Below are 27,973 nucleotides of genomic sequence, written 5' to 3' on the forward strand. Positions count from 1 at the left end.
GGCTAGATTGGATTTTGCTAAAAAAACATCTTAAAAAGCCAGCAGTTCTGGAAAAACAGTCTTTAGACAGATGAAACCAAGATCAACCTCTACCAGAATGATGGCAAGAAAGTATGGAGAAGGCGGGGAACAGCTCATGATCCAAAGCACACCACATCTCTATAAAACATGACAGAGGCAGTGTGATGGCTTGGGCGTGCATGGCTGCCAGTGGCACTGGGACACTAGTGTTTATCCATGATGTGACACAGGACAGAAGCAGCCGAATGAATTCGGAGGTGTTCAGAGACACTGTCTGCTCAAATCCAGCTAAATGCAGTCAAATTAATTGGGAGGCGTTTCATAATACAGATGGACAATGACCCAAAACATACAGCCAAAGCAACCCAGGAGTTTATTAAAGCAAAGAAGTGAAATATTCTTGAATTGCCAAGTCAGTCACCTGATCTGAACCCAATTGAGCTGCATTTCACTTGTTGAAGACTAAACTTCGGACAGAAAGACCTACAAACAAACAGCAACTGAAAGCCGCTGCAGTAAAGGCCTGGCAGAGCATTAAAAAGGAGGAAACCTCGAATCTGGTGATGTCCATGAGTTCAAGACTTCAGACTGTCATTGCCAGCAAAGAGGAAAGTGAAAAGCTGAACTTTAACTAAAAAGTTGGCTATTTCATTCTACTGTGCATGTGTCTGCCCATGGAAATTTGAAGAAAGAAGAAGTCGGAAGAGAATCACTCTGTGGTGCTCGCTGGAATAACCCTGGGCCAGTGTAGTTTTCTGCTGATAGGAGCACCAGCCTGGGGTTTCAGTTAAGTAAATACATTCACTTGGGGGTGCCTTACATTTGGCACCCCCAAGTGTGAAACGGCTTTCCTTCTACTTTAAAGGTTCCGTCCTTACCTTCAGGGTCGGACTGGGGGGCCCGGGGCCCACCGGGACTAATGTCCAGGGCCCCCTCCGACCCCCCCTGCCTCCCTACTATGACACGCCGAGCACAATTGCACGAAGGCGCTGCTCGGCGCGCCTGCGTGCAGGCGCCGTTCCTCAGTAAAAGGTGTCGCGCGCATGCGCAAATGGCGCTGCGCGGCACGTAAAAAAACCTTTTTTTCTTTTAAGGACGATCGGGACGGGGGACTGGCCGGGCCGGGCCAGTCCGACACTGCTTACCTTTGACTCCAACAGACTTGGCACAGGAGTATCCAAAGCTCTTTGCCCTTAGTGAGACATTACCTCACACACTTCCTGGTTCCTTGGCAGGGAACTCTCCTCCCCCAGGTGATGACATCACTCCCCAAACCTGCAGCGCTAATTAGCACAACAGATAGTGTTGTAATTCTCTTTACATTCTACGTCTCACAGAGCATTCTGGAAAATATGTACCTTCCCTCAGCACTTCCATCAAACTATTTTTACATTGGCAAATAATACTGTGCAATGTATGAAAATCCAAGGTGTATATAGCTTTCTGGAATAATGAGACTTTATTGGTGTAAGAAAATATGGCTCTTATAAGGCACCTGGGCACCAGTGGCTTTACTAAATGTCACTGAAAAGCAATGTTCCATGTATTTTGATTGTTCAGTGCTCCCATTTTAGGCTTACAGTGAGATCTTGGCAGAAGATTTGATCTTAACATTCATAGAGAGATTCCTGCAGTGGAGACCCCAAAAGCCACTGGCTCTTTCCTTTCATGGATGGACTGGTACTGGCAAAAATTTAGCTGGCCGGATCATAGCAGAGAACCTGTACATGGATGGGCAGCGGAGTAGGTGTATCCGTGTGTTTATTCCTCAGCTGCACTTTCCACATCTCTCCCACTTAAGAGACATACACGGTAAACCTCAGTATCACACAATGTGCTCTCAAAATAATTCTCTTTCTCAGGGTTTGGGGAAATGTCCCCAGCTGCAAATAACAGCAATACGCAAAGTGACACTAAGGGGCCGATTCATCAAGGGTCGAATATCGAGGGTTAATTAACCCTCGATATTCGACTAGGAATTGAAATCCTTCGACTTCGAATATCGAAGTCGAAGGATTTAGCGCAAATTCTGCGATCGTACGATCGAAGGATAATTCCTTCGATCGAACGATTAAATCCTTCGAATCGAGCGATTCGAAGGATTTAAATCCAACGATCGAAGGAATATCCTTCGATCAAAAAAACTTAGGCAAGCCTATGGGGACCTTCCCCATAGGCTTACATTGACTTCAGTAGCTTTTAGCTGCCGAACTAGGGGTCAAATTTTTTTTTAAAGAGACAGTACTTCGACTATCGAATGGTCGAATAGTCGAACGATTTTTACTTCGAATCCTTCGATTCGAAGTCGAAGGTTGAAGTAGCCCAAAAAAAAACTTCGAAATTCGAAGTTTTTTTACTTCGAATCCTTCACTCGAGCTTGATGAATCGAGCACATTTACTTAGGCACATTTACTTAGGGTCGAATATCGAGGGTTAATTAACCCTCGCTATTCAACTGTCGAAGTTAAATCCTTCGAAGTCGAAGGATTTATCAATATTAGTTTCGATCAAACGATCAATGGAATAATCGTTCGATCTAACGATTCAAAGGATTTTAATCCATCGATCGAACGATTTTCCTTCTATCACAAATTGGCTAGAAAGCCTATGGGGACCTTCCCCATAGGTTAACATTGAGGTTCGGTAGGTTTTAGGTGGCGAAGTAGCTGGTCGAAGCTTTTTTTAAAGAGACAGTACTTCGACTATCGAATGGTCGAATAGTCAAACGATTTTTAGTTTGAATCGGTCGAAGTAGCCAATTCGATGGTCGAAGTAGCCAAAAAAAATACTTCGAAATTCGAAGTATTTTTTATTCTATTCCTTCACTCAAGCTAAGTAAATATGCCCTAAAGTGTAACCTGGATTTGAAAGTGCGAGCATTGTATTGTTTGATGGGTTAAGAGGGGTTAAGCAAGTTAACAGTACAACAGTGAGGACATGCATGCTGCTGATTCTATGTAATTTAATCATCAATTGAGGCTTGTTCTAAATAATAGTGTTCAATAACAGTTTCAACAAGACACCGACCCCAAACACACCAGTAAATGAGCAACATCTTGGTTCCAGACCAACAAGATTGATGTTATGGAGTGGTCAGCCCAATCCCTGGACATTAATCCAATAGAAAACTTGTGGGGTGACATCAAAAATGCTGTTTCTAAGGCAAAACAGAAAGAAATTCAGGATTGTGGAACGAAACAGGTGCCAGAAGTTGGTGGACTCCATGATGTGCAGCAGTTCTCAGAAACACTTTATACAACTAAATATCAGCTCAGTGATTCAAAGGAAAGTCACCCGTTATCGAAACCTTCCACTAAATGGTCTGAATTTTTACATTGCCAAACGACTCCCTTAGATTTGGTAAAATCTATTAGGGATTACAATGAATTAATTTTAGCAGAAAGTTGGAGGATACAACATTTTAAGCTTATGCACCTAGGCTATGGAAAATTGTTTTTGAAAAATTCCTCTAACAGCCCTATTTCATGCTGTCCTAAATGCGACAAGACTAATGTGTCACTTTTCAATTATTTATGGTCCTGTCCAAAGATTGATCTATATTGGAGGGAAATCAGTTTTTATGTATTATCAATTGAAGATAAAAATGGAATTGTCTCCGTGCTTTGCTTTTTTTTCATCTAGATAATGTTTTCTTCAGTTCCTAACACAAATTTGGTTTCCCATGAAAATAAATGATTGACAGTTTTTTTTTTTCTAGCTGCTTCTAGGAAAGCTTTATTTAATTCTTGGCTACAAAAAGAACCCCTCTCGTCAACAGATGCTATTTCTTTTATGAACCAGCTTAGTTGGCAAGAAGCCTTATTAACCAAAACCAAAGGAAATAATTCCATAGACTCCTTAATTTGAAGCTTGTAACTCTAATACAGGTGAACAAATAGGAAGGTTTCTCCAATAGCAAGATGCACTTTCAGACATTGCAGTCGATAAATGGCCATTTTCTTTCTTTCTTTCAATATGTGTACATCCACTGGCTTAGTTAATTTTAGTTGCTGTCAGTCTCTTTAAATGTTATTTCGTTTTTAATAACACTATGCCATTGTATCAATTACATGTCTTTCTTCATCTGCATAATATTTGCTGTCATACTGTTATTTGTTTAACATGAAAATCAAATAAAATATTTCCAAAGGAAAGCAAAATCTTGAAACATTTTTCAATTTATACAGAGGTTTGAGTTTGTAAAGATGAATACCGACAGCCTATTATTCCCTTTTCTTCACTTTCTGTAAAGGAATAACACAAATTTCTTCAGGTTTTGATTTGGAATAGAAGGTGCAGTGTTCCCAATGCATTTGTGTGTATGGAAAGAAAAACTATTATAATTGAGTTTATTCACTTTTTTAAACACACTGCTATTATTCTGAACACAACTGTGTATATTCACATTGACATATGGCATTACTGAGCATGTGAAGTGCCAAATTCTGGCCTAACATGATACCAAGATGGTCAGCTGCTGTGCACAACTTTGATGGATCATTGCTGGTAAAAGACTGCTGATCTTCTGGGCTGTTACAGTAAGTTTAATATATAAAAAAAGTCATCTCTGTTGCTTAAGGCTTTGGTTTCCAGTAGATTTTATACATTTTTCCCAGGTTATTTTTCTACTTTGCAATGCCAGATTGTTGGAAAGTCTTAAAGCAGTGCTAGTTGTGACTGGGGAATGGAATATTTGGGTACATGTCATTTTTATTGGATGTCTTCTACAGTATCCAGCGCATTATCAGGTTCTGTGTTGCAGGTTCAGCTGGAAAACCAGATCAGAGAAGTCTCTTCACACTGCCCTCAGCCCGTTTGGGTTTGATGAAGCTGATAAAAGTCTCCTTTCCTCTATACTTTCCCTGTCTCAGCCCAGGAAAACCATCACGTCGTCAAAGTATCTTTATATTCTTCAGGTATATGCCAACTATCAATTGAATATTTAAATTGTGATGCTTCTATAAAACATTACAGCAACAGAATGAACTATTTTAAAACCAGAGGTTTGTTTTAAAGTCTCCCAGTAGCAAATCTGAGCATAATAACCAGCCAAGCAGCCGTAGAAAAGATATGTAATAATTAGCGCTTAAGTTGCCAGTGAAGTAATGGGATTTGTAAGGGGCGTTTCTTCTAGATCTGTAATTGTGGGTTACTCAGTCTACCACAATTGTATAAGGCCTTCCTGTGGGTGCTGGGTCAGCTTCACATGATCAGGTCTTCAGTATAGCATCTGACAGTTGCTTTTGCATTTACATTAGGGATGCCGAATACCGAACCCTAATTTGCATATGTAAGTTAGGGATGGGAAGAGGAAACATTTTTTACAAGTTTTGTAACAAAAAGTCACGCAATCTCCCTCCCCGCACCTAATTTGCATATGCAAATTCAGTTCGGCCGAATCTTTCGCGAAGGATTCGGCCGAATCCAAAATAGTGGATTCAATGCATCCCTAATGTAAATGCAAAAGCAACTGTCAGATGCTAAACTGAAGACCTGATCATGTGAAGCTGACCAAGCACCCACCCCGAACCCTGGCCGAATCCCAGCTTAGATCTAATTCTTCTGGGGTGGTATAGTACAGAAAACGTCATTAATTTGTGAAAACAAAACATATTGCTGTTTAATATCTCAAAAATATAGTAAAAGGGAATGGTTATGTAAATGGGAACAGTTGCCTAATTAATGGGTTAAACGACCTCACCTGCACAGGTAGTCCACCTTATAGATAACGAAGTATGGAATAGAACGGATAATTCTAAGCAACTTTTCAATTGTCTGTTCTTCTGTTTCCAGCTTTCATATGGGGGTCACTGACCCTCACCTAAAAAAACAAATGCCATGTAAAGCTACAGATTTATTGTGTCATTGCTATGGTTTATTACTCATCTTTCTATTCAAGGCCTCGTGGTCTCGTATGAGGAAACTTTGTGCTAAGTATGTTTCACTACCGGTGATTATTATGTTACTTGCTGGAGAGGAAAAAAAAGGGCATTGTCATCCTCTGTACTGGAGCTTAATCGTCTATGACAAAACATCCCATCAGTCATTGCCCTTAAGCATCTATCTGTATCAGTGGTCTATAGACTGTGTTCCAGTATGACCTTGCAAGCATCAGCCTCCTGCACCCCCATTTTATACCAAACAGAAATAAAATGCACAAAGCAGACGCTTCAAGTTTATTTGCGATAAAATATTGCAACTTCCTTTTCTCTTTTTTTTTGTTCTTTTCTTTAAAATAACAAAAAGAAATACATTTCTGTTTGCTCAATGGGTCACATTCACATCACATGTAACACTGTTAGCAGTTCACAGTCAGACAATAAACCAGTGAGAATTAAATAAAAAAAAAAAAAAACACCAACAAAATATATTACAAGAGCTATTTAAAGGAAAGAAAACCACTGGTGGGATGAGGCCAGAGATGTGCAGTGCCAGTACACCTACAACTGCCAGCTGGGAGAGACCTGTAACATTCTCCTGCCATGCAATAAGGACTCCTCTGTTCCTTATGTAAGTACAGCTCAGCGCTCAAGCAGGGAATAGCTTTGCTATTGAAGCTAGGTTGGGATAAAAGGACATATATCTAACAATAATCATAGTGTTCTTATTTACATAGGAATAGCTAAACGTTTGATCAGAAAGCGATACTGCCAAGAGGGGGCTTAGAGGCACATTTATCAAGGGTCGAATATTGAATCCATGTGAGTTTTTTTTTTTAAATAGAAACTTATTATAAAAATCTAAACTCTGGTGAATAGGATCGACCCTTGAAAACTTGAATCGAATTTAATTTGATTTGAATTTGCATCTCCCAACAGCAATTCAGCAGGTTTTAGGTGGCTAATAGTCAGGGCCAGAGTATGCTAAATCTTGAAAATCGAATAAAGGCCCCCATATACGGGCCCATAAAAGATGCCAACAGGCCATGTCAGCAGCTTATTGGGCTGTGTGTGGGGTCATCTGATGGGCTTCCCTGATCGATATGTGGCCGAAAGTCGGCAGATCTCGATCGAGCAGGTTAAAAAAAATTCCGTTGAATTGCGGCCGCATCTGTGCGTCTATGCGGTCCCCGCGATCCGACCTTCAGTATCGGATCCATTCTGATCCGATCATTAGGCCCTAGGGCCCACGAGCAGATAAGCCCGATATTGGCCACATCCCCAAACTAACGGATCTCTACTTCTATGGCCACCTTAAGAATTTTTTGAAAAACTCGAAAATACCATAGACGAATGAATTTTCAATTCGACCCTTGATAAATCTGCCCCTACATATATGAAAGGAAGGTGAGCATTTCCCCAAGGGTTGGCAACCTACATGTGACTGACTGGAGCAGCTTTGGGGATGATGCAGTAGACACAGGCAAAGGTTGCCCACATATAAAAACCAATAGCAACTTGATTGCCATTATCACTTGAAGGACAACATTATCACACATCCCCCTTTCATGTCTGGGTCAACATTTCAGCATCAGAATGAAATGGGCTCTAAAGCTTAATATGTGAAATAAATCATGCTGTAGTGTTCAGAAACAAACATTTCCACAGGCTGCTACAACTGCTGTTCATCGGCCAATGAGAAGCAATCACTTGCATTGCCAACAGCTCGGCACAAGCAAAGACGTCTCCATGCAGGACGTCATTAAGCTTTACATCATTTAGATTTTGTTTAATATCTACTGCTGCACATTTAGTGTTGTTCTGATGCTAAAAGAATTTAAAATGAAATATAAAACATTACATTTCCAGGCTGCCTGCAGAATGCAGCAAAGTGACAGAGTGGAACAACTGAGAAGAGTAGCGACCAGCTGGAAAGTTACAAATAAATAATAAGGGGCTTACCCATGGTACTTACATAAGAAAGCACAATTTATGCCCATGTTCCGCATAAGCCAAATGAATAGGACTTGTATTGAAAATCTGGATAACTAGGAGGCAAGGAATCATTTTTTGTAAAATATGCACAGCAGACACAACGCCAATTTACAGGCTTTATATTGAATGCTGCACCTTTAACTATATATATATATAATTTATATTAAAGTTCTACTGAAACTAGTGTGTTCTACGCCAGCATTAAAGCAGACCATGCGATATGTAAAGAGCAGATTACTACAAGGCAATGTCAGTGGAATTTAGTAGCAGCCTTACTCCCTGAGGGTTAACAGAACAAGGAACTATTTGTCTAAATAAAACCGATTAAAACAACAATTTTGTTAAGAATGACCTTTTCTTTCATTAATATGATGCAACAGGCCACACACCAGGCAATGCTCTTTGGAGTGGCAGTTACAAAGAAAAAATAAAAGCCCTGCTAAACCAATTGACTTCAGATTGCACAGACAAGCAATAGCTGCAGGTACAACAGCATAATCAGATATTCAGCAATTCTAATGAGAGCAGAATGGATTTAGCGAGAGGAATAAGACTTGTACACCTTGCAGATGCTGGTTAGCATATCAACCTGCTGTTCAGTTACTGGAGGTATTTTTAGAGGATGATATTAAAGTGGACCCAGGGGCGTAACTATAGAGGAAGCAGACCCGGCGGCTGCAGGGGGCCCAGGAGGTATAGGGGCCCCATGAGGCCCTAATTCATATACAATTTCAATAAATATTGGAGAAACAAGTCAACCTCTAAACATTTTGGGGGCTGAAAAATAATTTGCTGTGGGGCCCAGTAATATCTAGTTACACCACTGAGTGGACCTGTCACCCAGACACAAAAATCTGTATAATAAAAGTCCTTTTCAAATTAAACATGAAATCCAATTTCTATTTTTTTATTAAAGCATTCATAGCTGTTGTAAACTCATTTAAAAATCTCAGCTGTCAATCAAATATTGTCTGCCCCTTTTTTATGCCTTAGGCATAGAGGCGGGGCAGACAATTACTTTCATCTTCTATGCAGCACTTGCTACATGTCACTGCTCTCCACGCATTCCCCGTTCTCTTCACCGTTTAATTGTGGAGTCAGTACATGGGGATGGACATCAGGTCCCCTATTCTGGTGCACAAACAAGATTCTGAGATGATGCAAGGTTTGCCTTAATAACAGTGTCCACAAAATGGCTCCTGCCTGCTTGTTATAATTATGAATTGCTAGACTGAAGGAAACAAGAAACAAATAATTTATATAGTGTAATTAAAGTTCATTTTCCTTGACTAATGTGATAAAATAGGATTCTGATTAATTTTTTTGGGTGATGGGTCCCCGTTGAGCTTCATGCTCTCTTGGAAGAATATGTACAGCAATACAGGTATGGGATCCCTACCTGGGGTCTGTTCCAGAGAGTTTTTCGGTAATATGGAGCATGGTGCTACATATAACAGAAAAACTCCACCCTCAGGAACATTGTAGACCAAATTGTTCAAATATTTTAGTAGCATTAGGGCACCAATTTGGTAGCACAAAAGAATTGAATGGTTGGTACTGTCATTTCTCAGCAAGGCTAATAAAATATATAAATAAGCTGCTGTGTAGCAATGGGGACAGCCATTCAACAGAGAAAATGCTCAGGTAACACAGCAGATAGCAGATAAGCTCTGCAGAGCATAATGGTGTTATCTGCTATCAGCTATTTAACCTGTGCCATATAGTCTTTTTTCATTTTTTGCCATTGCTCCACAGCAGCTTGTTTATATGAACTATAGTAGTGTTTCTGAAGCAAAAAAATCAGTTTTACCAGTGCAGAGCAACACTACATGATATTTTCATTACTTTCATTACTATCATGTTTTGGTGTTACTATTCCTTTAACTACAGGCTGACCGCTTTAGTTGTCCATGTAAGTTAATATTTGTGTTCACTAAATGAAGTACAAGAAGGTTAATGTGCTGGAGGGCTCTACCTATATGCTTATAAAGGGAGGTCCCTTGATTTAGCAGTAGAGCAAACAACTTGTTCTTTTTGGTGTACAGTGAAATGTGTTTGTATGTATAAGTGCTGCCAGTTATTCACTCCAGTTCTGCTTATTTTCCAGTATAGTCCAGGTGCAAGTACTTTGGGCCATTGTAACAAAAATATCAGTTAATTTAATACCATCATATCTGACTAATTGTGCAAGTGGGATAGGAAGAGATTATTGGATTCTTACAACAAAGAAACACACACATTATATATATATATATATATATATATATATATATATATATATATATATATATATATATATATATATATATATATATATATATATATATATATATATATATATATATATATATATATATATATATACACATTACCAAAAAAAAACGCACTCCAAGGACTTGGTTAGGTGAACAAAAATAAAGTGATTTATTTCTCAACGTTTCGGCCCCATTGCTTGGGCCGTCATCAGGAGCAATGGAGCAGAAACCTTGAGAGAAAAATAAATCACTTTATTTTTGTTTACTTAATCAAGTCCTTGGAGTGTGTTTTTATATACACACACACGGTCGATTTTGAGAAAGGCTAGAGTGCTAGCTGAAACGTTAGTTATTTTTTGATCCAATAAACACTTGAAAATTTATTTTAAGACCTGTGAGTGCAAGCTTCATCCGTGATTTTATATATATATATCTCTTGTTTGTCAATAATTGATTTTATTTTATTTAGTACATAAATCCGACGTTTCGGCCAGCATTTGGGCATTTTTCAAGGATAACATGTGTACATTACAGTTGTGCATTTATACCACTATGCACAACTGTAATGTACACGTTATCCTTGAAAAAGGCCCAAACGTGGGCCGAAACGTCGGATTTATGTACTAAATAAAATCAATTATTGAAATTATTGAGAATTGGAGTGGGGGTCTTTACACCAAATCTGTATATGAAACTATTTCACCCTGCACCCGCAACATATTGATGCAAGTCCAGTTTTCAGAGTGCGGTTGCTTACTACAGAGTATACACACACACACGCAAAAGCAATGATATGTAGTGGTTAGCAAGTTTCCACCTCGATTGCTATCGGTTATCTACCTCCAGGGGATGGTAAAATAATTGCAGATGTACTAAATGGCTAAATTCCTGAAATATATACACACAAGCATGGTGCTTGGCTTTCATTTTTAGCTGCATAAAAAACAAATGGCAACGAAATACAAGCTATTCTAAACATTATCAGGCAAACGTTCTGGATATATTAAAAATATTCACCAACTGACAATTTGTAAGTACTTCGGTGTTTCTTAAGAGAACCAGTTCCTGATCATCTGGTCTATAGGACTGTTCTGCTGCAGCTCATGGCCTCCTATAGCATGGCTAGTGAAAACACAAGAGGGCTTTGCTTTGTGGGCTATCTTTTAAACTGCATGGGTTTCAATCACCAGTTGTGCCAATATGTAAAATTCTTCAGGAATGTTGTAAAAAAATAATAAAATGATGCAGAAGCAACACTGCTTGACTACAGTGATGCTGGGATGTGATGGGTGGAATAAACTAGTAAAGGGAAAATCACCATCAACACAATTACTATAGAAAAAAAACCATTCCTTTTCATGTAGAACTGTGCCTAAAAAAAAAAAAAGACCATAATGGGTATTGTGAATTTCACTGCAAAAAAGGGCTGTTATTCTTGAGATCCAATAAACATGGTGCAAAAGAGCATCAGAGGCAAAATGAGGTATAATGATAAAAACACACTGTTTTCTGTCTCATACAGGGAAATCCTCTTCTTGCCTCAAATCTTTACTTTAAAGGACACCAGACCAACCCACCACTCATTCCTGGCACTATCTAGACAGAGAAATGTTTTTCAAATAAAGAACATTCCAATATCCTATTTGGACCCAAACAGTAGGGAGAAAAGAAATATCCATTTAAAAATATATAATATACATATATGTCTAAAAACAAAAAAAAAACCTGAGATGGGATGGGAAGATATGGAAAGGAAACAACATTTTTTTTAACTGGATATCAATTTGTCAAAATATTTACTGCTGGAACACATTAGTTGCCTATATTTTCCAGCAGAACTGACATGTTAAAAACCATAGTGATGGGGAGGCCAAAGCCCCTTTACAGGCCAGTCCAGCGCTGAGGTTACTACTCACTGCAGTGTATTTCATAGTGGGAGGATGCTATTTTATGAAGCTGGGGTTAGGAGTTCATATTTTTCAGCATAAATATCAGTAGCTACCTCTGCACCACATCACTGATTTCCTGGACACACGATAGTAAATGATTAAGTACAGATTTTGCACCAGGGGGAGCTGTGGAGGAACCCCCACCACCAGCTGAAGACACCTGCAGTTCCTGTAAGCTCACCTCCAGTCGACTGACAGCCTCGCGGAAAGCAAATTTATTTCTTGTTTGAGGAATAGAGTCCACATATCCTGTACAGTAGTCCAGAAGTTGATGGCCTGTATCTACAAGTTGACTATTAGGTTGGGGTAAGGCCAGAGCATTGGATAGCAACCCTGCACATTGAAGAAGAGCCTCTTTGCTTATTTTCTCAGCTGGAACTCTCTCAGCTGGCTGCTTTGGCTTCCTCAGCACACTCCTACCAACCCCAGCTGCTCCATTTGAGAGTTTTCCTGTTTGATTAACAGAAGGAGGAGGGGGTAACATAGGCCTAGAAGGCTTGGTCGTCCTTTCCAGGCAAGGTAGTGTAGGTGCAGCAGTGGCTGTGTCTTCAGCTTGTGGGGGCTGAAGAAGGCGCAGGTTTGGGGGAGGTGGTGGGGCACACTTTGGCTTAAGCCGGCGCTGAGAAGGCCTATCCCTCTCAGAGCCAGTTGGGGGGACGTGTTCCTGAAGCAATTTGAAGGTGTGACCCAGGGAATCCATTCCAACCAGTTGTACCTCACTAGATGCATTCCTAGGTGAAGGTGAAATGAGAACGGGCACCTTGTGGTTGTGAGCTGCAGTACAAAAGGCTGAAGTAGTACCTCCTGTATGTTTGTTGGGTGATGACTTCTCATCAGCACCAGTTCGCAAAACGCCATTTCTCTCACTGACGCCAGTTCGTGGAAGCATCTTGGGTTTTACCCTGTTCCTGACTGGCTGAGGGGGCACAATTTCCAATCCAGTCCTTTGAAGGCTATGTTGGCTCTCTTCAGGCTGTGAGGAAACGGAGGCGGTGCGGTCTAACTGGACCTTAGTCCGGTGACAGTTTCTGGGCAGAGTCATAGATAGCCTGTCTTGTTCAGCTACCACAGGAGACATAGAAGAGGTTGAATTAGACCGGGGAAAAGGCTTGGGTTGCTCCTCACTGCTTCCTGACTTCCCTGTTCGCAGTCCAAAAGTTTTTTTGATAAGACGTGGAGTGAAGAAACCGGATATTCCAGTCCAGCCTCCACCGAGTCCTCCTACAACATCTTCTGCTGGAAAACGTTGTGATACACCTCCATAGCACTTATGGGAACCAGTGGATGCAGGGGAATCTAAACCATCAAGTTGTTGAAATGAAGGGAGCTCTCCTGTCAGCTCTGGCCTTTTATGAGGTTGGTTTTCCATTTCTCTAAATGAACTACTGCGTTTTGGAGGCTGTGGGGCACTTTTCTTCTTCATGAAAGAACTGAAAAATCCCCCTTTACGGTCACGGGTGAAGGTTGTTTCCTTAGTGTCACCCAAAAGGCTGTTAGGGGATTTATCCCTCTGTTTACGTGGAAGTGCAGGAGAACCACTGGCTACAGGAGAACCGTGAAGCAATCCTAACCAAGAAAAATTGGGAGAGCAGTTAAATTAAAGATGATTACACACGACATTTTCTTGATTCTCTATGGAACATATTTAATATCTGACCTATAAACAGCTACTCAGTTTTTTTAAATATAACACTGAAGATAGTCTAATTAGTTATTATTTTCCTATGCAGTAAAAACCACTACAGATAAATAAAAACTGCTAAAACGTGTCATTTCACACCAATACGCTAACAAAAGTGGTCCAGTGCAGTTCTGTGCTTGTGTCTCGGACTTCATCTTCTTTTGATCAAAGTTCACACAAGGTAAAAATGCCTAGGAATGTGCCTTAGAGGTACTCTCCCAGGCAGGTCCATAATGGAAGACAAATATATTTCATGGCATATGGCCATGGCTATACTATGTAGGGGGTATGGTGGGTGAGAAAGCCATTCCACACACTTGGGGTAAAAAAATCACTGTCCAGCTTTATTGAAAAAATTAAAACAACAAACAGGCATCCTTAACAGATGTACTCCTACCCTATGACATGGCTATACTAGCAATGATGCATAGGGAAACATAGGATTAATTAATATGTGTTTCATTCATGCAATAGCTAATTTGGTGGAAATGTTTAAACCCGATATACACACAATTTAGGAAATCCTTTGAAAGCATTACAAAACCCTCAATAATGGACAATAGTAAAACACGTTACTAAAACAAACTGGTAAACCAAATAATAAATAAGTGCATCTTTTTAATTCCATTACATTCCATGCACACCATTAAAGAATAAAGAGAAAAAAAATATCAAGTTTGTCCTGCATGAATACCGACGTTTGCAAAAAAATCCCATCACATATTCAATGAAGCTGGGACACAGAATACAGCATATGTCCAATTTTAGCAGTGTATTTTCTCTTTTTTGTCACTTCCTGCCAAAACAGATTATAGCCTTCTGGAAAGGAAATCTTAACTTCCTCCCTAGCACATGCAACAGAATACTGCCAGAACTTATCAGTATTCATGTTCAGATCTCAGTTTGCTGTATTTTCTTGAATTTAAAGGATGCTGTTGTCAGTGCACAAAAGTGATTATTTGTACATGAACCCAATTAGAAATAATAGCAAGCCTGTGTAAAGTAGTATTCTGGGTGAAAAATAATTTGTCATAATTGTTAGCACAAAATATTGCTCATCTGTTTCTCCAACGATGGCCAAAATAATGGATATAATAAATGCATTGCAGTCATGAAAATAGAAACATTATCCAGAATACCTGGTGTAGAACTGGAAGTGGAGTTATCTGATGAATCCCCCGTGCCTTCAATGTTCTCCTTGTTCTCTGCCTTTTTCTTTAAGGTGCGAGATTTCGATGGCAGCATAGGTAGGCGGCTATGAAATGGCACTGATGATGAAGTAACTGCTGTGCGTCCTAGCTCTTCAGCTACCTCTGCAGTAAGAGATAAACAGTAAAATAGGCTACCCAAAATCAATAATACCATTGAGTACAGTGGCTGTAATACTTATCCCTAATAAAACAGGGATGGACACATTCCTCAAAAAGAGCCAAATGTAAGTTTGTATACATAAATCCCTTAACCAAAAAGTTGTAGATTGACTCATTTGGCGAGGTTTAATAAACACTTGTGCAGTAGACTTACCCTCATTAATATTTGAATCATGAAACATGGTCTCAAAAGCTTGATGAGTTTCTGAAAAAGATGGCCTGTCTGATGGATTCCACTGCCAGCCTAGGAAGAAAGCGGCATCAATAAGAAAGGGCATGCATATTAAAGGTCTTTGGGTAGTTGTAATAGGTAGTGTTTTTTTATTTTGACAAAGCAAAACATTTGAAGCCATTTGTATAGCACAAGAAAAAATAAAATTAGTATATGGCACACTTTTACCCTAGGCACAAAAAATGACAGTGGGAATAATTGCAAAAAGTACTTACATGCTCTCATGAGCTCATACACTTTGGGAGGACACCCTTCTGGTTGTTCCATGCGATATCCCTTCTCCAACAAGTCATACACTTGTGAAAGGTCTATACCAGGGTAGGGGGACATTCCATAGGTTGCAATTTCCCATAGAAGTACTCCAAAAGCTGCAGTAAACAAATGAAAGCTTCTGAAGGACATTTTTAAGCAGATTTTAAAACAAGGTTTGGCATGTTTTCAATTGGAGATTTCACATATAACTACACATGATTACAAATGCATTTCCAATAATGTTGTACAGATATACAAGGTCATTGTAATGCTACAAACCACACGTGATGTGAAAAGCAGAGACTAAAAGAATATGTGAATGCTTTCAAATTTGCTTTAATCAGTCTCTACTATTCAGTCCAACATAAAAAGCTTTGCGTAGTGGGTGTCTAATTCTACATACAAGTCAGCTCTGTCTGTATATAAAAGGAAAAATGTATCTCCTGCTTTAAAAGGAAAGGATACTGGAATTTGGCCACTAGTACTAGTGATCTATGGTCACAATATTTCTTAATACTTTTAATGTTTCTATAATTTGTATATTCTATATCAAAATGGCTGGCACTCCATCCAACAATAGCTAGACACTGTGATGTTTATATACAGTATGTGACATTGTGAAAATATTTTTAAGTTATAATTTTTACACCCTAATGAAAGTTCATGGGGTATCATTATGACTATTTCTCTGTTGTGCAGTATTACAGTTGATTTTAAATCAAACATGCCTACATCTGGCTACATTAAATGTTATAGTTAAGTACACTGCAGAAAGGAGTTTTCTTCTTACCCCAAACATCTGATTTTATGGAGAAAGTGTTATATGCCAAACTTTCTGGAGCAGTCCATTTAATTGGAAATTTAGCACCAGCATGTGCTGTATACGTATCGCCAGTCATAAGGCGGCTCAGCCCAAAGTCAGCAACTTTTACCACATGATTTTCCCCCACAAGGCAATTTCGTGCAGCCAAATCACTACAAAAAAAAAGCAAAAGCATTTAGCACAAACATAAACATTATACCTTATAGCCTCATGGTTTATTAATTTAATGAGTTCAATGGCTTATTAACATTAAGGGTTTAAAGATGTGTAGTCAAACAAAACCGTACACAGGCTGGGGGGGGGTTCAGCTGAGTACTTCAATGCAACTCATATACATGCATTACGTATGCACCACAGCCACAAGGCCTAAGAGATAAACATTGTGTGTGCATTAGTAATGGCTGAAAGTACAGTAAAGGTAAGCAAAACCATTCCAAACCAATGCAGGTGTCAGGGAACTGTTATCTTGTTACCTTCCCATTGTTCTGCTGACGGACTGCTGGGGGTGAAAGGGAGGAGGGGGCAATAACTCTCCAACTTGCAGTGCAGGAGTAAAGAGTGACTAAAGTTTATCATACATGACTTTGGTCACCTGTGAAACTGACAACTTGTCTAGCCACATCTCAGAGGTCAAAATTAAATATATAATAAATCTGTTTGCTCCTTTGAAAATTTAATTTTAATGCAGGATTTTGCTACAGAAGTGCTTTTAACGGATGCATTTTGTAAAAAAAAAAAACATGTTTTCCATGCATGATAGAATCCCTTTAAGCACTCCATTGTGAACCCCTGGCTTACAAGGTCAAAAATACAGGAAAATTATGCAAGGAGAACAAGAAGTTGCCACTGTATAAAAAAATCAACACACATCTATTCAAATACAAACATTGAGGCTAGGGTCACACATGCACTTGTAGCCATAATATTTATACCTGTACAAATATAACAAGTTATACAATTGCTCAACCTAGCATGTACGAAACTCACCGATGAATAAAATTCTTTCTTTCCAGATATTCCATGGCTGATGAGATCTGAGTGGCCATATAAAGCAGCACAACAGCAGTCACCTCTTCCCTATTACATTCACGCAAATAGTCGAGAAGGTTTCCATAGTGCATATATTCAGTTACAATGTAAAATGGGGGTTCCAGTGTGCAAACACCTATATAAGAACATACCGTAGTTAAAATGACAAACAGAAATATAAACTGTATGCTATTACAGGTTTTGATAAGCTAATAAGTTTTCTATAGTCATTATTACTTATGTAGTATAAAAAACAGATTTTTGTACTTACTGTTAAATTTTTCATTGGGGGGGGGGGCACAGGCACCATAGGGATGAAGATCCTGTTGCTAGAGGATGGACACTAAACCGGGTAAGAAGCTCCTCCTCCTGCACTGGGCTTTATCCCCTGCCTACTTCCTGAAACCCTCAGTTTCCCTCAGAAGAAAGAAATGAACACCCTACAATAAACAACTTGCAAAAAGAGGAAAACCCCCTTAAACTATTTAAAATTAGCTTTAACAACTATACAACTTTAACAACTTGAATTTACAGGGAGGGAAGGCCTGTGTCCCCCAATGTAGGACAAGAGAAAAGGATTTAACGGTAAGTACAAAAATCTATTTTTCTCTTGCCTAGATTGGGGGACACAGGCACCATGGGGACGTCCCAAAGATACCCATGAGGGCGGGACTAATACCCTTTGTGCTCAGGTAACAACAACAACCTGATGCGAAGGTATGTACCTTGTAGAATTTGGAGAAAGTGTGAACCGAGGACCACACTGCTGCCCTGCAAACCTGTTCATCGGAAGCTTGGTGGCGTACCGCCCAAGAAGTGCGGAGGGATCTGGTTGAGTGAGCTCGGATTCCGGATGGTGGAGGTCTACCCTTAGCTGCGTATGCCCTGATGATGGCTGTTCTTATCCATCTTGAGATTGTTGCCTTCGATGCCCTTCCTAGGTCACTCAGGTTTGATGAACAGGTTATCCACTCTCCATATGCTCTTAGTCGCAGAGATGTATGCCTTCGGGAACAGACCAAATCCAGAGTGTGAAGCTTCATCTCTATTGATGTCTTAGGATGTGGGCAAAAAAATGGAACCACTATATCCGGATTGAGGTGGAATTCCGATACCACTTTAGGAAGGAAATCTGGTGTTGCTCGTAGTACTACCTTATCCTCATGGAATATTGTGAATGGGAGTTTGTTTACATGACAATGCTGCCAGTTCTGACAGACGTCTGGCTGACGTGATAGCTAGGAGAAAGGCTGCTTTGACTGTTAAGGTCTGTAATGGAATCTCTTCGAGAGGCTCGAATGGCTGATCTTGCATTGCGGATAGCCCCAGATTAAGATCCCATGGGGGAACTGGATGACGGTATGGAGGGGCCTGTCTAAGGGCACCCTGTAGGAATGTCTTGACGTTAGGTTGTAATGCCAGCTGCTGTTGAAAAAGGATGGAGAGAGCAGACACCTGAACCTTCAAGGAACTAAGTGCCAGGCCCTTGTTCAGCCCTTCCTGTAGAAAAAGCAGTATGTTTCCTTCGTCTAGGATCTGCTGACCCCTGGTGTTGCTCTCACACCATGATATGAAGGTTCTCCAGACTGATACCGGCTTCCAGGCCTTCATTAGGGTAGGTATAGCTTCCGCGGGCACTCCAGATCTGGAAAGTATTAGGGCCTCAAGAGCCATGCCGTTAAATCCAGCCGTGGAGAATTCGGGTGGAATTCTGGTACCTATGATAACAGGTCTTCCCTGAGTGGGAGTCGGAATGGAGCGTCTGCTGCTAGTGTCATGAGTTCTGCGAACCAGGGCCTGCGCGGCCAGAATGGAGGATTGCCTCTACTCCCTGTTCTTTTATTCTTCTGATGACTCTTGGAAGTAAGTCCAGAGGTGGAAACACAAACTACAGCGAATCTACAGCTATTGCCAATGGTTCTCTGCTTCTTGCCATAAAGCTTGGCAGCTTCTTGTTGTAGCGTGATGCCATCAGATCCACCTACAGTATTTCCTGAAATACCTCTGGATGCAAGCTTCATTCTCACTGATTTACAGTCTCTCGACTGAGGAAGTCTGCTACCCATTTGTCTACTCCTGGGATGTGTACTGCTGAGATGGCCGGTACATTCCTCTCCGCCCATAGAAGGATCTTTTGCGCTTCTGCGAGAGCAGCTTGGCTTCTTGTGCCTCCCTGGTGATTTATGTAGGCTACTGCCGTCATGTTGTCCAATTTTACTCTTACTGGCAATCCCCTCAGGTTGTTTGTCCAGTGAGACATGGAAAGCCAAATTGTCCTTAGTTCTAGGATGTTGATGGGAAGAGACCCCTCGCCAGCCTTGTAGACTAGCGTCTGTCGTTACAACTGTCCACGAGTAGTTGGGAAAGAGCTTTCCCGATCTCAGTGTCAGCTGTTGAAGCCACCAAGTCATTTAGATATGGAAGGCTGCACGCCCACCTTGGGGGGGGGGGGGTCCGGACAGGTGCTCCAGCACCTTGTCTAAGGTCTCCGGCCAGCGATAGAGATAGAGCTCGCACCAGCTCAGAGTCCGAGCTCAATTGGCTAGCCGTAACTGTCATTGAGCTGGATTGCAGGGTGGCATTAGGTTGGAAAATTGGAGAGGGAGAATCACTCACCCAGGGCTGCTACCATATGTTGAGGAATGTATGCGGAGCAAAAACTCAGTGAGCAGAAGAATTTTCCGTGGCACCGGGTAGAGTAGCGTGACTTCTCGCTCTGCCTGCAGTCGCGAAATTGACCCCGGATGACGTCAGACGGGAACTAGCAGGGACGCGACTGCGTGAGTATGCCCCTAACCAAAATGGTAATCATGCGTTCCAACCTAGCTCAACTAAGATGGTGGCCGCGCCAAACGCTAGAATGGCGGTTCCTGTGCTAACTGACAATGCGCCTGAGTAGTTCACCCTCCTCTCTACCTAAGGGCCGCTTGGAGGAGGATGCTGGTAAGCTACGCCTGTGCCATGGGGAACGCGCAAGTAGAGGGGGGAGGGAAAGGGAAGTTACTTACCCTTCTATACCAGCCATCTATGCCCAATCCTGGTGCGATGACCCTGTTCCCAACCACTGGAGCAGATTCCGTAGAGCGAGAGCCAGTGGTCACAGGGTAGTGAGGGAGCCTCGGCCTGCAGACCTCCGTGGAGTGGGAAGGCTCTAAGGGCACAAGTGTAGAAAAAAATTCTCGGCTGGGGGGGCTCTGGAAAGAAAACTCTGGCCCCCATGGTCTGGCATAACACATGACTAAAATCCGCACCACTGCTCCCTGCCAGTAAATGTCTGTCCTCCTTCTAAAGACACTAAAGAAAAACTGAGGGTTTCAGGATATAGGCAGGGGATAAAGCCCAGTGCAGGAGGAGGAGCTTCTTAACCGTTTAGTGTCCATCCTCCACCAACAGGATCTTCATCCCCATGGTACCTGTGTCCAGCAATCTAGGCAAGAGAAAAGTTAAAAACCAAACCTAAAGTGACTCAAGGAGTTACAGGCTAGATTGACTGATAAAATAGCATGTAGTACCTCATGTAGCCAGCTTCTGCAAGTTGATGTGTGGGAAATAAAAATATTTATTTCTTTACTTTTACGTAGTGCTGCACTTTGTTTCCAGACTTTCAAAGCAGGTCTTGATGTGGCCCATAATACTGCAGGCAGTGAGAACACTGCTGCTGTTGCTGCTATATTGGTTGCCCCACGGTAGCAGTAGCTTAACACTATTGGTGCGGCATGCCTAGCCCCTAACAGCGAGTGGCTATTTGGTCATTTAGTATTTTTTGTTCCTGTTTAACACCAAGGCAGTGCACTATTTTTATTTCACCTTGCAAGGTATTTCACCTTCAATTCTAAAATAGAGTGTAGCTGAACTCTTTTATACTTTATATGCAAGCAAGGACAGTGCAGAGCATCACAGAAAAAGAAGACACTTGTACATGCTTTAAAAAAAAAAAACACACATGCTTTAAGAAAACACAGGCAAAACACAAGCAAGGCTGCCTAAAAGAAGGATTCATCAAGAACCAAAGTCTAGCGTAGGTCCTGTATGTATTACACACACACATTCACAACATTATTGGTAATGCGTTTCTCAGAATTCTCTCTTTCGGTTGCATACCCAGAAGCTGAACTAGGTTAGGGTGCTTGATTTCCTTCATTACTGCTGCCTCCTTCAGAAATTCCTCCACTTCCATAGTGTCTTCCTAGATGAAGCAAGAAAAGCAATATTAATTTTTATCACTTTAATAAGCCAAGCAAACATTGTACCAATTTCACAATGTATATGCTCCATTCAGGCTTTATTCCTAGGAAATAATCCTCCAGAGCCCAAGATGCTTATAGGACCATTGTGGGAATTTGTGTCTTAAATACACACAGACAACTAAGGATACAAACTTCCATGAGTATTGGCTACACTTTTACAGCCACCCTATTATTACCATCGTTAGAAAAGTTAGATTAAAATAAGTGGTCTGCATTAACTATCCATACAGGCTGCAAATAAAAGTTGTAAGTGTTAAACAACACAACTTGCATTTCCCTTTTTTTAGTTATGAGTCACAGATGAGAAAAAAAAAAAGAACAAGTGGTTAGCACCAAGTTTCCATTTTGATTCAAATTATCTAATGCAAAAAGTCTTATGGAGAGTTGTATGTACAGATTACACATTTTCATGCGACTTTATCAGTTCAGACTCCACGCAGAGAAATCTGTTTATCTTGGAACAGGATAAGAGCATAGTGTATTTCACTGCATTTAAAATACAGCGCTGTGACATATGTTGGCACTCTATAAATACATGTTAATAATAATTTAAAAGGTACCGTACATTTACACTTTAGGTACATTGGGTGTTTCTGATTTACATGCAAGACCTTTATATTACCTTAAGTGTTTTGACAGCTACTGTAAGGTTGTATTTTTTCCAGACACCAACATACACTTCTCCATACTGGCCTCCGCCCAACTTGTGCTTCATGGTGATATCAGTACGCTCCATTTCCCATTTATCATGGATAGGGGACACTCCATAAACTGTGGGCTTGTTGCATTTTGGTGCCGGGTAGTGCAGAATTGTAACAAGGCCATCAGCCACAGTAGAATGATGGTGAACTAGTTCAGCTAATGTGTTGAATCGACTCTCCGCTGTAACGTAGACCTGGAGAAACAAAGTTATGGTCAGGCAATGGTATGAAGCCACATTGCCACAAAGTTCACTCCTTGGCACATATAACCTCTATTTCTTGTTGATCCAACAACAAGAAGCAGCATAAACAACTTCACATATCAATAGACATAATTGAGCAGAAGTTCAGATATAATGCATTAGTATATTATGTTAGTATATTATGCTGAAAATAAATTACAAGTAGATAACCCTGTAGGAAATATAGTTTTACAGGTATGGGATACGTTATCTGGGAACCCATTATTCAGAAAGCTCTGCATTATGGAATGACAACATTTTTACAAATTATAACCTTTTTCATTGCAATAATAAAAAAGTACTTGATCTTAACTAAGATATCACTAGACTTATGGAATGAAGATCCAAATTACGGAAAGATCCGTTATCCAGAAAACCCCAGGTCTAAAGCACATACTTGTACATTCAGCCTCTTTATGAATACATCTCCACCAATTGATTAAATAGCTCTAATTAAAGTGTTTCACATAGATTAATAGAATTTGCCATTACTTTAAACGTTAAGGATTAATTTGAAGCGCGAGGGGTTCTTCACTAACATATGAGCACATTCTCCAGAGCTCCTCACCAGCGAGGAACTAACTAGAAAGCTTCATAAGTGGCTTTGCTTGGTTGCATGCTACATTCTCATAGGGTAATTAAAATGCATAGGAAGCAGAGAATCCCTATACGATGAAAAGATGAACAAAATATAAATAAGGCTTCTGGTCCAAGGGAAGGAAATATTTGAAGCATAAAGCAGTTGCCAGTTTTAAGTAAAATACAATTCAAATAGCAACATATGGTCATCTCCAAAAGTTGCTCATACATCTCTTTATTAACTGTATTTAACTTTGAGAGTAACGTATAAGAAATAGACCTCCTTACCTTCCCATCAGAAGCTGTATTGATGCGGTAGTGATAAACGCGGCCCTCGTAGCGCAGGGATATGGAGAGCTGACCAGGACTACTCTCACTTTCACGCACCAGGAAACTACCGTTGATAAGGCTGCTGAGCAGGTACTCTGCTGCGCTACGAGACACAGGTCCATGATACCATGAATGTTTTTCCAGGCTGTTGACAGGAGTTATGTAATTGCTGGGCACCCAACCCTGCCCATTCTTAGAAAACACCTCACACCATTCCCCATTCTGGTTGTAACACAGAACACGAAGCTTTTCTCCTAAGATAGAAAATAAAGAATTATTATTAAATAATGAATAGGGTAATATCACCTTCCACAAAAACTTTCAAGCATTAAAATTACTGAACACAGAAGATGCAAATACTTTTACAACATAGAGAGATATATATTATAAAAATGTATGCATGAAAATTCAACAAATTTATATAGTCGTGCCTCTTGAACATGCTGATACTATATATGCATCGTTTTATTAAGATTTCGGACTTGTATAGGCCAATAACTGCAAGCAGTAGACTACCACATTTTCAAAGTACTGCTCCAAAATGGACATATTTTAGATTACAAGGACACATATTCCACTAACAGCAGGTTTACCCCAGGAAACCCTACATTTTTTAAAAGTGCACATTCTGAAGAAACCAAAATGATTACATGTCTTTGTTCTTTGGTATACCTGTGCATTTTGGGAACTTATAATAACATCATACAGCAGAAAATAAATGTAGCTAATGTACAGTTTAATTTCACAAACCTTTAGTGATGCTTAGTGTGTTGTCACCACTGGCAACAAAATCATAAAGGGCAAGAAAGAGATTGGGATCACTTTCTGTGGCTCCCAGAAGATTCTCCTTGGAACTCCAGCGGATGGCATCAGTAAGAGCCTGTGGTTCAGAGTCACTGCCATAAGGACGATGTAGTGCTTCTGGAAAAGAGCACATGAATTGATAAACATGTCACATAAATGGAATAAAGAGCAAAAAAGAAAAGATGCAGCTACGGCTGACATCTATGTGAACGTAGGAGTCTTAAATATGTTCACAGCCTAAGTAGCAACTATAGCTGTTAATGAGTTATCTATGGATTATCCAACACTAAACTAAAATTTATCCGAAACCCCTTTATTCAAATGACAGCAAACAAATTATGCACCATTTCTCTCTATCCCAGCCCCGATGGACCTGTCTCTTCCCATTGGACTTAAAGTAACACCAAAAAATGAAAGTGGTTTAAAGTAATGTAAATATGTACTGTAGCCCTGCACGGGTAAAACTGGTGTGTTTGCTTCAGAAACACTACTATAGTTCATATAAACAAGCTGCTGTGTAGCAATTGTGGAAATTGAAAAACGGCTTTATGGCACAGGTTAAATAGTAGATAACAGATAACACCATTATGTTCTACAGAGCTTATCTGCGGTGTAATCTGAACCTTTTCTCCTTTGAATGGTTTCCCCATTGCTACACAGCAGCTTATTTATATAAACAATAGTAGTGTTTCTGAAGCAAACACACCAGTTTTACCAGTGCAGGACCACAAAGAATTATATTTTTATTACATTAAATCACTTTCATTTTTTGATGCTATTGCTCCTTTAAGGCACCTTCATACTCTGGAGGTTTCAGAGGAACCAGAGTATGTGCTATCTGCAGGGCAAGGACCATCTTTTTACCAGTTCTTAAAATGGGGCACTTAATGGCTAATTTATGAAAGTTACAATTGGGAATCTTTTCTTTTTTGGCATTTCCCTAGGTTTAAAATGGTCATTGTATTTATTTTGATATTGTATTTTTTCAAAAGTGTTAAACTGCAACTTTTAACTGCAATGGTAGTAATCCTGCTAATTTATGAAAGCATGTTGTGATTATTATCTGTACTTTGCCTTATTCTTTGCAAATTAGCTTCTACTAGCTCTATCGGTACTATTAATGTACTGTAAGAGCAACGGATACAAGCAGAACTATATAAATACACAAAAATAAATAAATCAGTTCTGGCAGCGAGTGGTCAGACGGCTGAGGAGTCTGGTGGCAGAAACAAGTGTTATAAATAGGCGACAATGAAATGCAGACAAACATGATCCCAGGGTTCCAGACTCCGTTCACTGACCATTAGTTAGGACTTATTTCTGCTACATTACATCATATTAACTGCTAATAAACTATGAATGAGCCAAACTGGTTTCAATCCCTCAACACCCCTCCAAATGACTTTCAGGTAACATGGGAGAATTAGAATCCTCATGAACACACAAAGATAGAGCTAAAAACAATGCACAATTGGCAGGTGTTACTCACTTTTAAGGTAACAGTTATTATTTTACAGAGTTTCCAGACTTCAAATGGGGATCGCTGTGCCAGGCAGCCAAAAACATTTGCTCTTTGAGGTTACATATTTTATTGTTGTTACTTTTTACTTATCTTTCTATCCCTCCCCATCTTCCAGTCACTCATTCACACCAATGCCTGGTTAATAGGGACTGGAGAGTTGCTGAATACAAAGCTAAATAATTAAAAACCCACAAAAAATGTACAAGAACTGCAAATTGTCTCAGAATAGCACACTCTATATCATACTAAAAGTGAAAGGTTGACAACTTTTTAAGTTTTCCAAGATTATGTATAGTCCTATGCATTTCAGTGCTTTTTTGTGGGTGTAAATCATGCAGATAAAATGGTATAAATTCACTGAAATGCACAGGACTTGTATAAAAAACAAGGTAATGTATAATTGAGGATTGAATGTATACTTACAATAAACAGGTGACGCATAAGGGCAGAAGGACTAATTGAGAAATACTTGTAAGTATCTGCACTAACGTTCCCACATTACTAATCAGGATATACTCCCCCTCACTACATTGCACTATTCATTGTTAGCAGTCTTACTCATTCATCTCTTATATTTTGCTTACTACTGCACCAGAATAACCACAAAAAAAAGATATAAATATGTATCTGGAGAGAATACTAGAATGCTACCTACACGTTACACCATTACACATTAAACCAACAAAAAATGAATAAAAGATTCAGTCTTGAGACACACACATACTGTATATCTATTCCACCTGACCACTAGCAGTACCTGAGCAGAACACAACATTTTGCAGGATGGACCGGTCCCAAAAAGATATGCCTTTCATGTGTCCCTTGCCATTTAATGTTCTGCACGAGGCCAGGACAGGGCCAAGGATCATCACCAACTTGATACAAAATGCAGCTAACAATGTGGCACAAATGCGGATGTGTGTGACGACTGTAGGAAAACAGAAGAGGCTGGCATAGCAAAGGAATTTGAAGGGCTGGGTTGGGACATGAGGAGACCAATGCAAAGGCTTAGAGTCCAATTACAAGCAATGGCTTGTGAGTAACGCCAGCTGCTGTTTTTATGTTGCTGGGCTGTTCTGTATGGAATGAGAGGCAAGATCTGCTCTTGGTAGATCTATTTACATGTTTTGTACCACAAACACACTAATATCTTGACAGTAACACATAATGGAGAGAAGCCCCACACTGAACAGTCGCATTATATAGTGAATAAACTACCCTCTCTTGTAAATTATAAGGATATTATAAGTTACCGAGGAGTTTCATGACCATACAAAAACATAAGGCATGGAACTCCGAGGTAACTTCTAATATCCTTGTATTTTGCAACAGGGGGTACTTATTATAATACACAAGTTTTAGAAATGACATCACTAACTCACCGTTTATAAGGATATAATACACAAAAGCCATGAATATCCGGTAAAATATATCCTTATAAACAGTGAGTTCTGATGTCATCAGTTATAAACGGTGAGTTCTGATGTCATTTCTGTCACATGACTCACTGAAACTTGTGTATTATAATAAATAAAGTACCCCCAGTTGCAAAATATGAGGATATTAGGAGTTACCTTGGAGTTCCATGACCTGTATAAAAACACTCTGCCTTCGACCTCGTGTTTTTATATGGTCATGAAACTCCTCGGTAACTTCTAATATCCTTATATTTTACAAGAGGGGGTACTTTATTCACTATATCATATACAGGATATTCATGGCTTTTGTGTATTATGATTATTATGGGTGTCTTGCAAAGGGAAATACCTCACAAGACTAGCAACAAATCTTCATTAGTGCTATAAAGCAGCGGTCTCCAACCTTTTCTTACCTCAGGGACCGTTGTAAAGACAGAAATTTTTGCAAAGACCGGGAGGCAGCGTCAAATTTGGGGCGTCCGCATCAAATACGGACTCTGCTCAGTGGCCCAGTTCAGGTATGTCCGCAGCCCAGCAGTGGGCCGCAGCCTGGAGGTTGCATCCCCTGCTATAGAGCAGACAATCTGATATACATTACATTGACAACAATGTGGCTTGTTTGTCTACAACCCCTTATATATTAC

At 40.1% G+C, this 27,973-nt stretch overlaps 1 protein-coding gene across 2 annotated transcripts in view; it reads right to left on the reverse strand.

The window, feature by feature from the left end:
• Positions 1 to 11,558: 11,558 nt before the first annotated feature.
• abl2.S (ABL proto-oncogene 2, non-receptor tyrosine kinase S homeolog) overlaps positions 11,559 to 27,973 on the reverse strand; it is a 29,079-nt gene continuing 12,664 nt past the window's right edge. The window contains exons 1-11 of one of the 2 annotated variants that reach the window (XM_041561508.1): positions 26,669 to 26,810; positions 24,336 to 24,506; positions 23,544 to 23,839; positions 22,356 to 22,628; positions 21,588 to 21,672; positions 17,445 to 17,622; positions 16,425 to 16,609; positions 15,598 to 15,750; positions 15,305 to 15,394; positions 14,920 to 15,093; positions 11,559 to 13,665 (exon numbers count right to left, since the gene is read on the reverse strand). In XM_041561508.1, the coding sequence (XP_041417442.1) occupies positions 12,149 to 13,665; positions 14,920 to 15,093; positions 15,305 to 15,394; positions 15,598 to 15,750; positions 16,425 to 16,609; positions 17,445 to 17,622; positions 21,588 to 21,672; positions 22,356 to 22,628; positions 23,544 to 23,839; positions 24,336 to 24,506; positions 26,669 to 26,780 (3,234 nt within the window). In that variant the 5' untranslated portion in view covers positions 26,781 to 26,810 and the 3' untranslated portion in view covers positions 11,559 to 12,148. Of the gene's footprint in view, positions 13,666 to 14,919; positions 15,094 to 15,304; positions 15,395 to 15,597; positions 15,751 to 16,424; positions 16,610 to 17,444; positions 17,623 to 21,587; positions 21,673 to 22,355; positions 22,629 to 23,543; positions 23,840 to 24,335; positions 24,507 to 26,668; positions 26,811 to 27,973 lie in introns of those variants that run through there. The other variant, XM_018260963.2, reaches the window with a different exon arrangement.

The sequence above is a fragment of the Xenopus laevis genome, chromosome 4S (assembly GCF_017654675.1).
Source record: "Xenopus laevis strain J_2021 chromosome 4S, Xenopus_laevis_v10.1, whole genome shotgun sequence".
In the NCBI taxonomy this organism is placed as follows: domain Eukaryota; kingdom Metazoa; phylum Chordata; class Amphibia; order Anura; family Pipidae; genus Xenopus; species Xenopus laevis.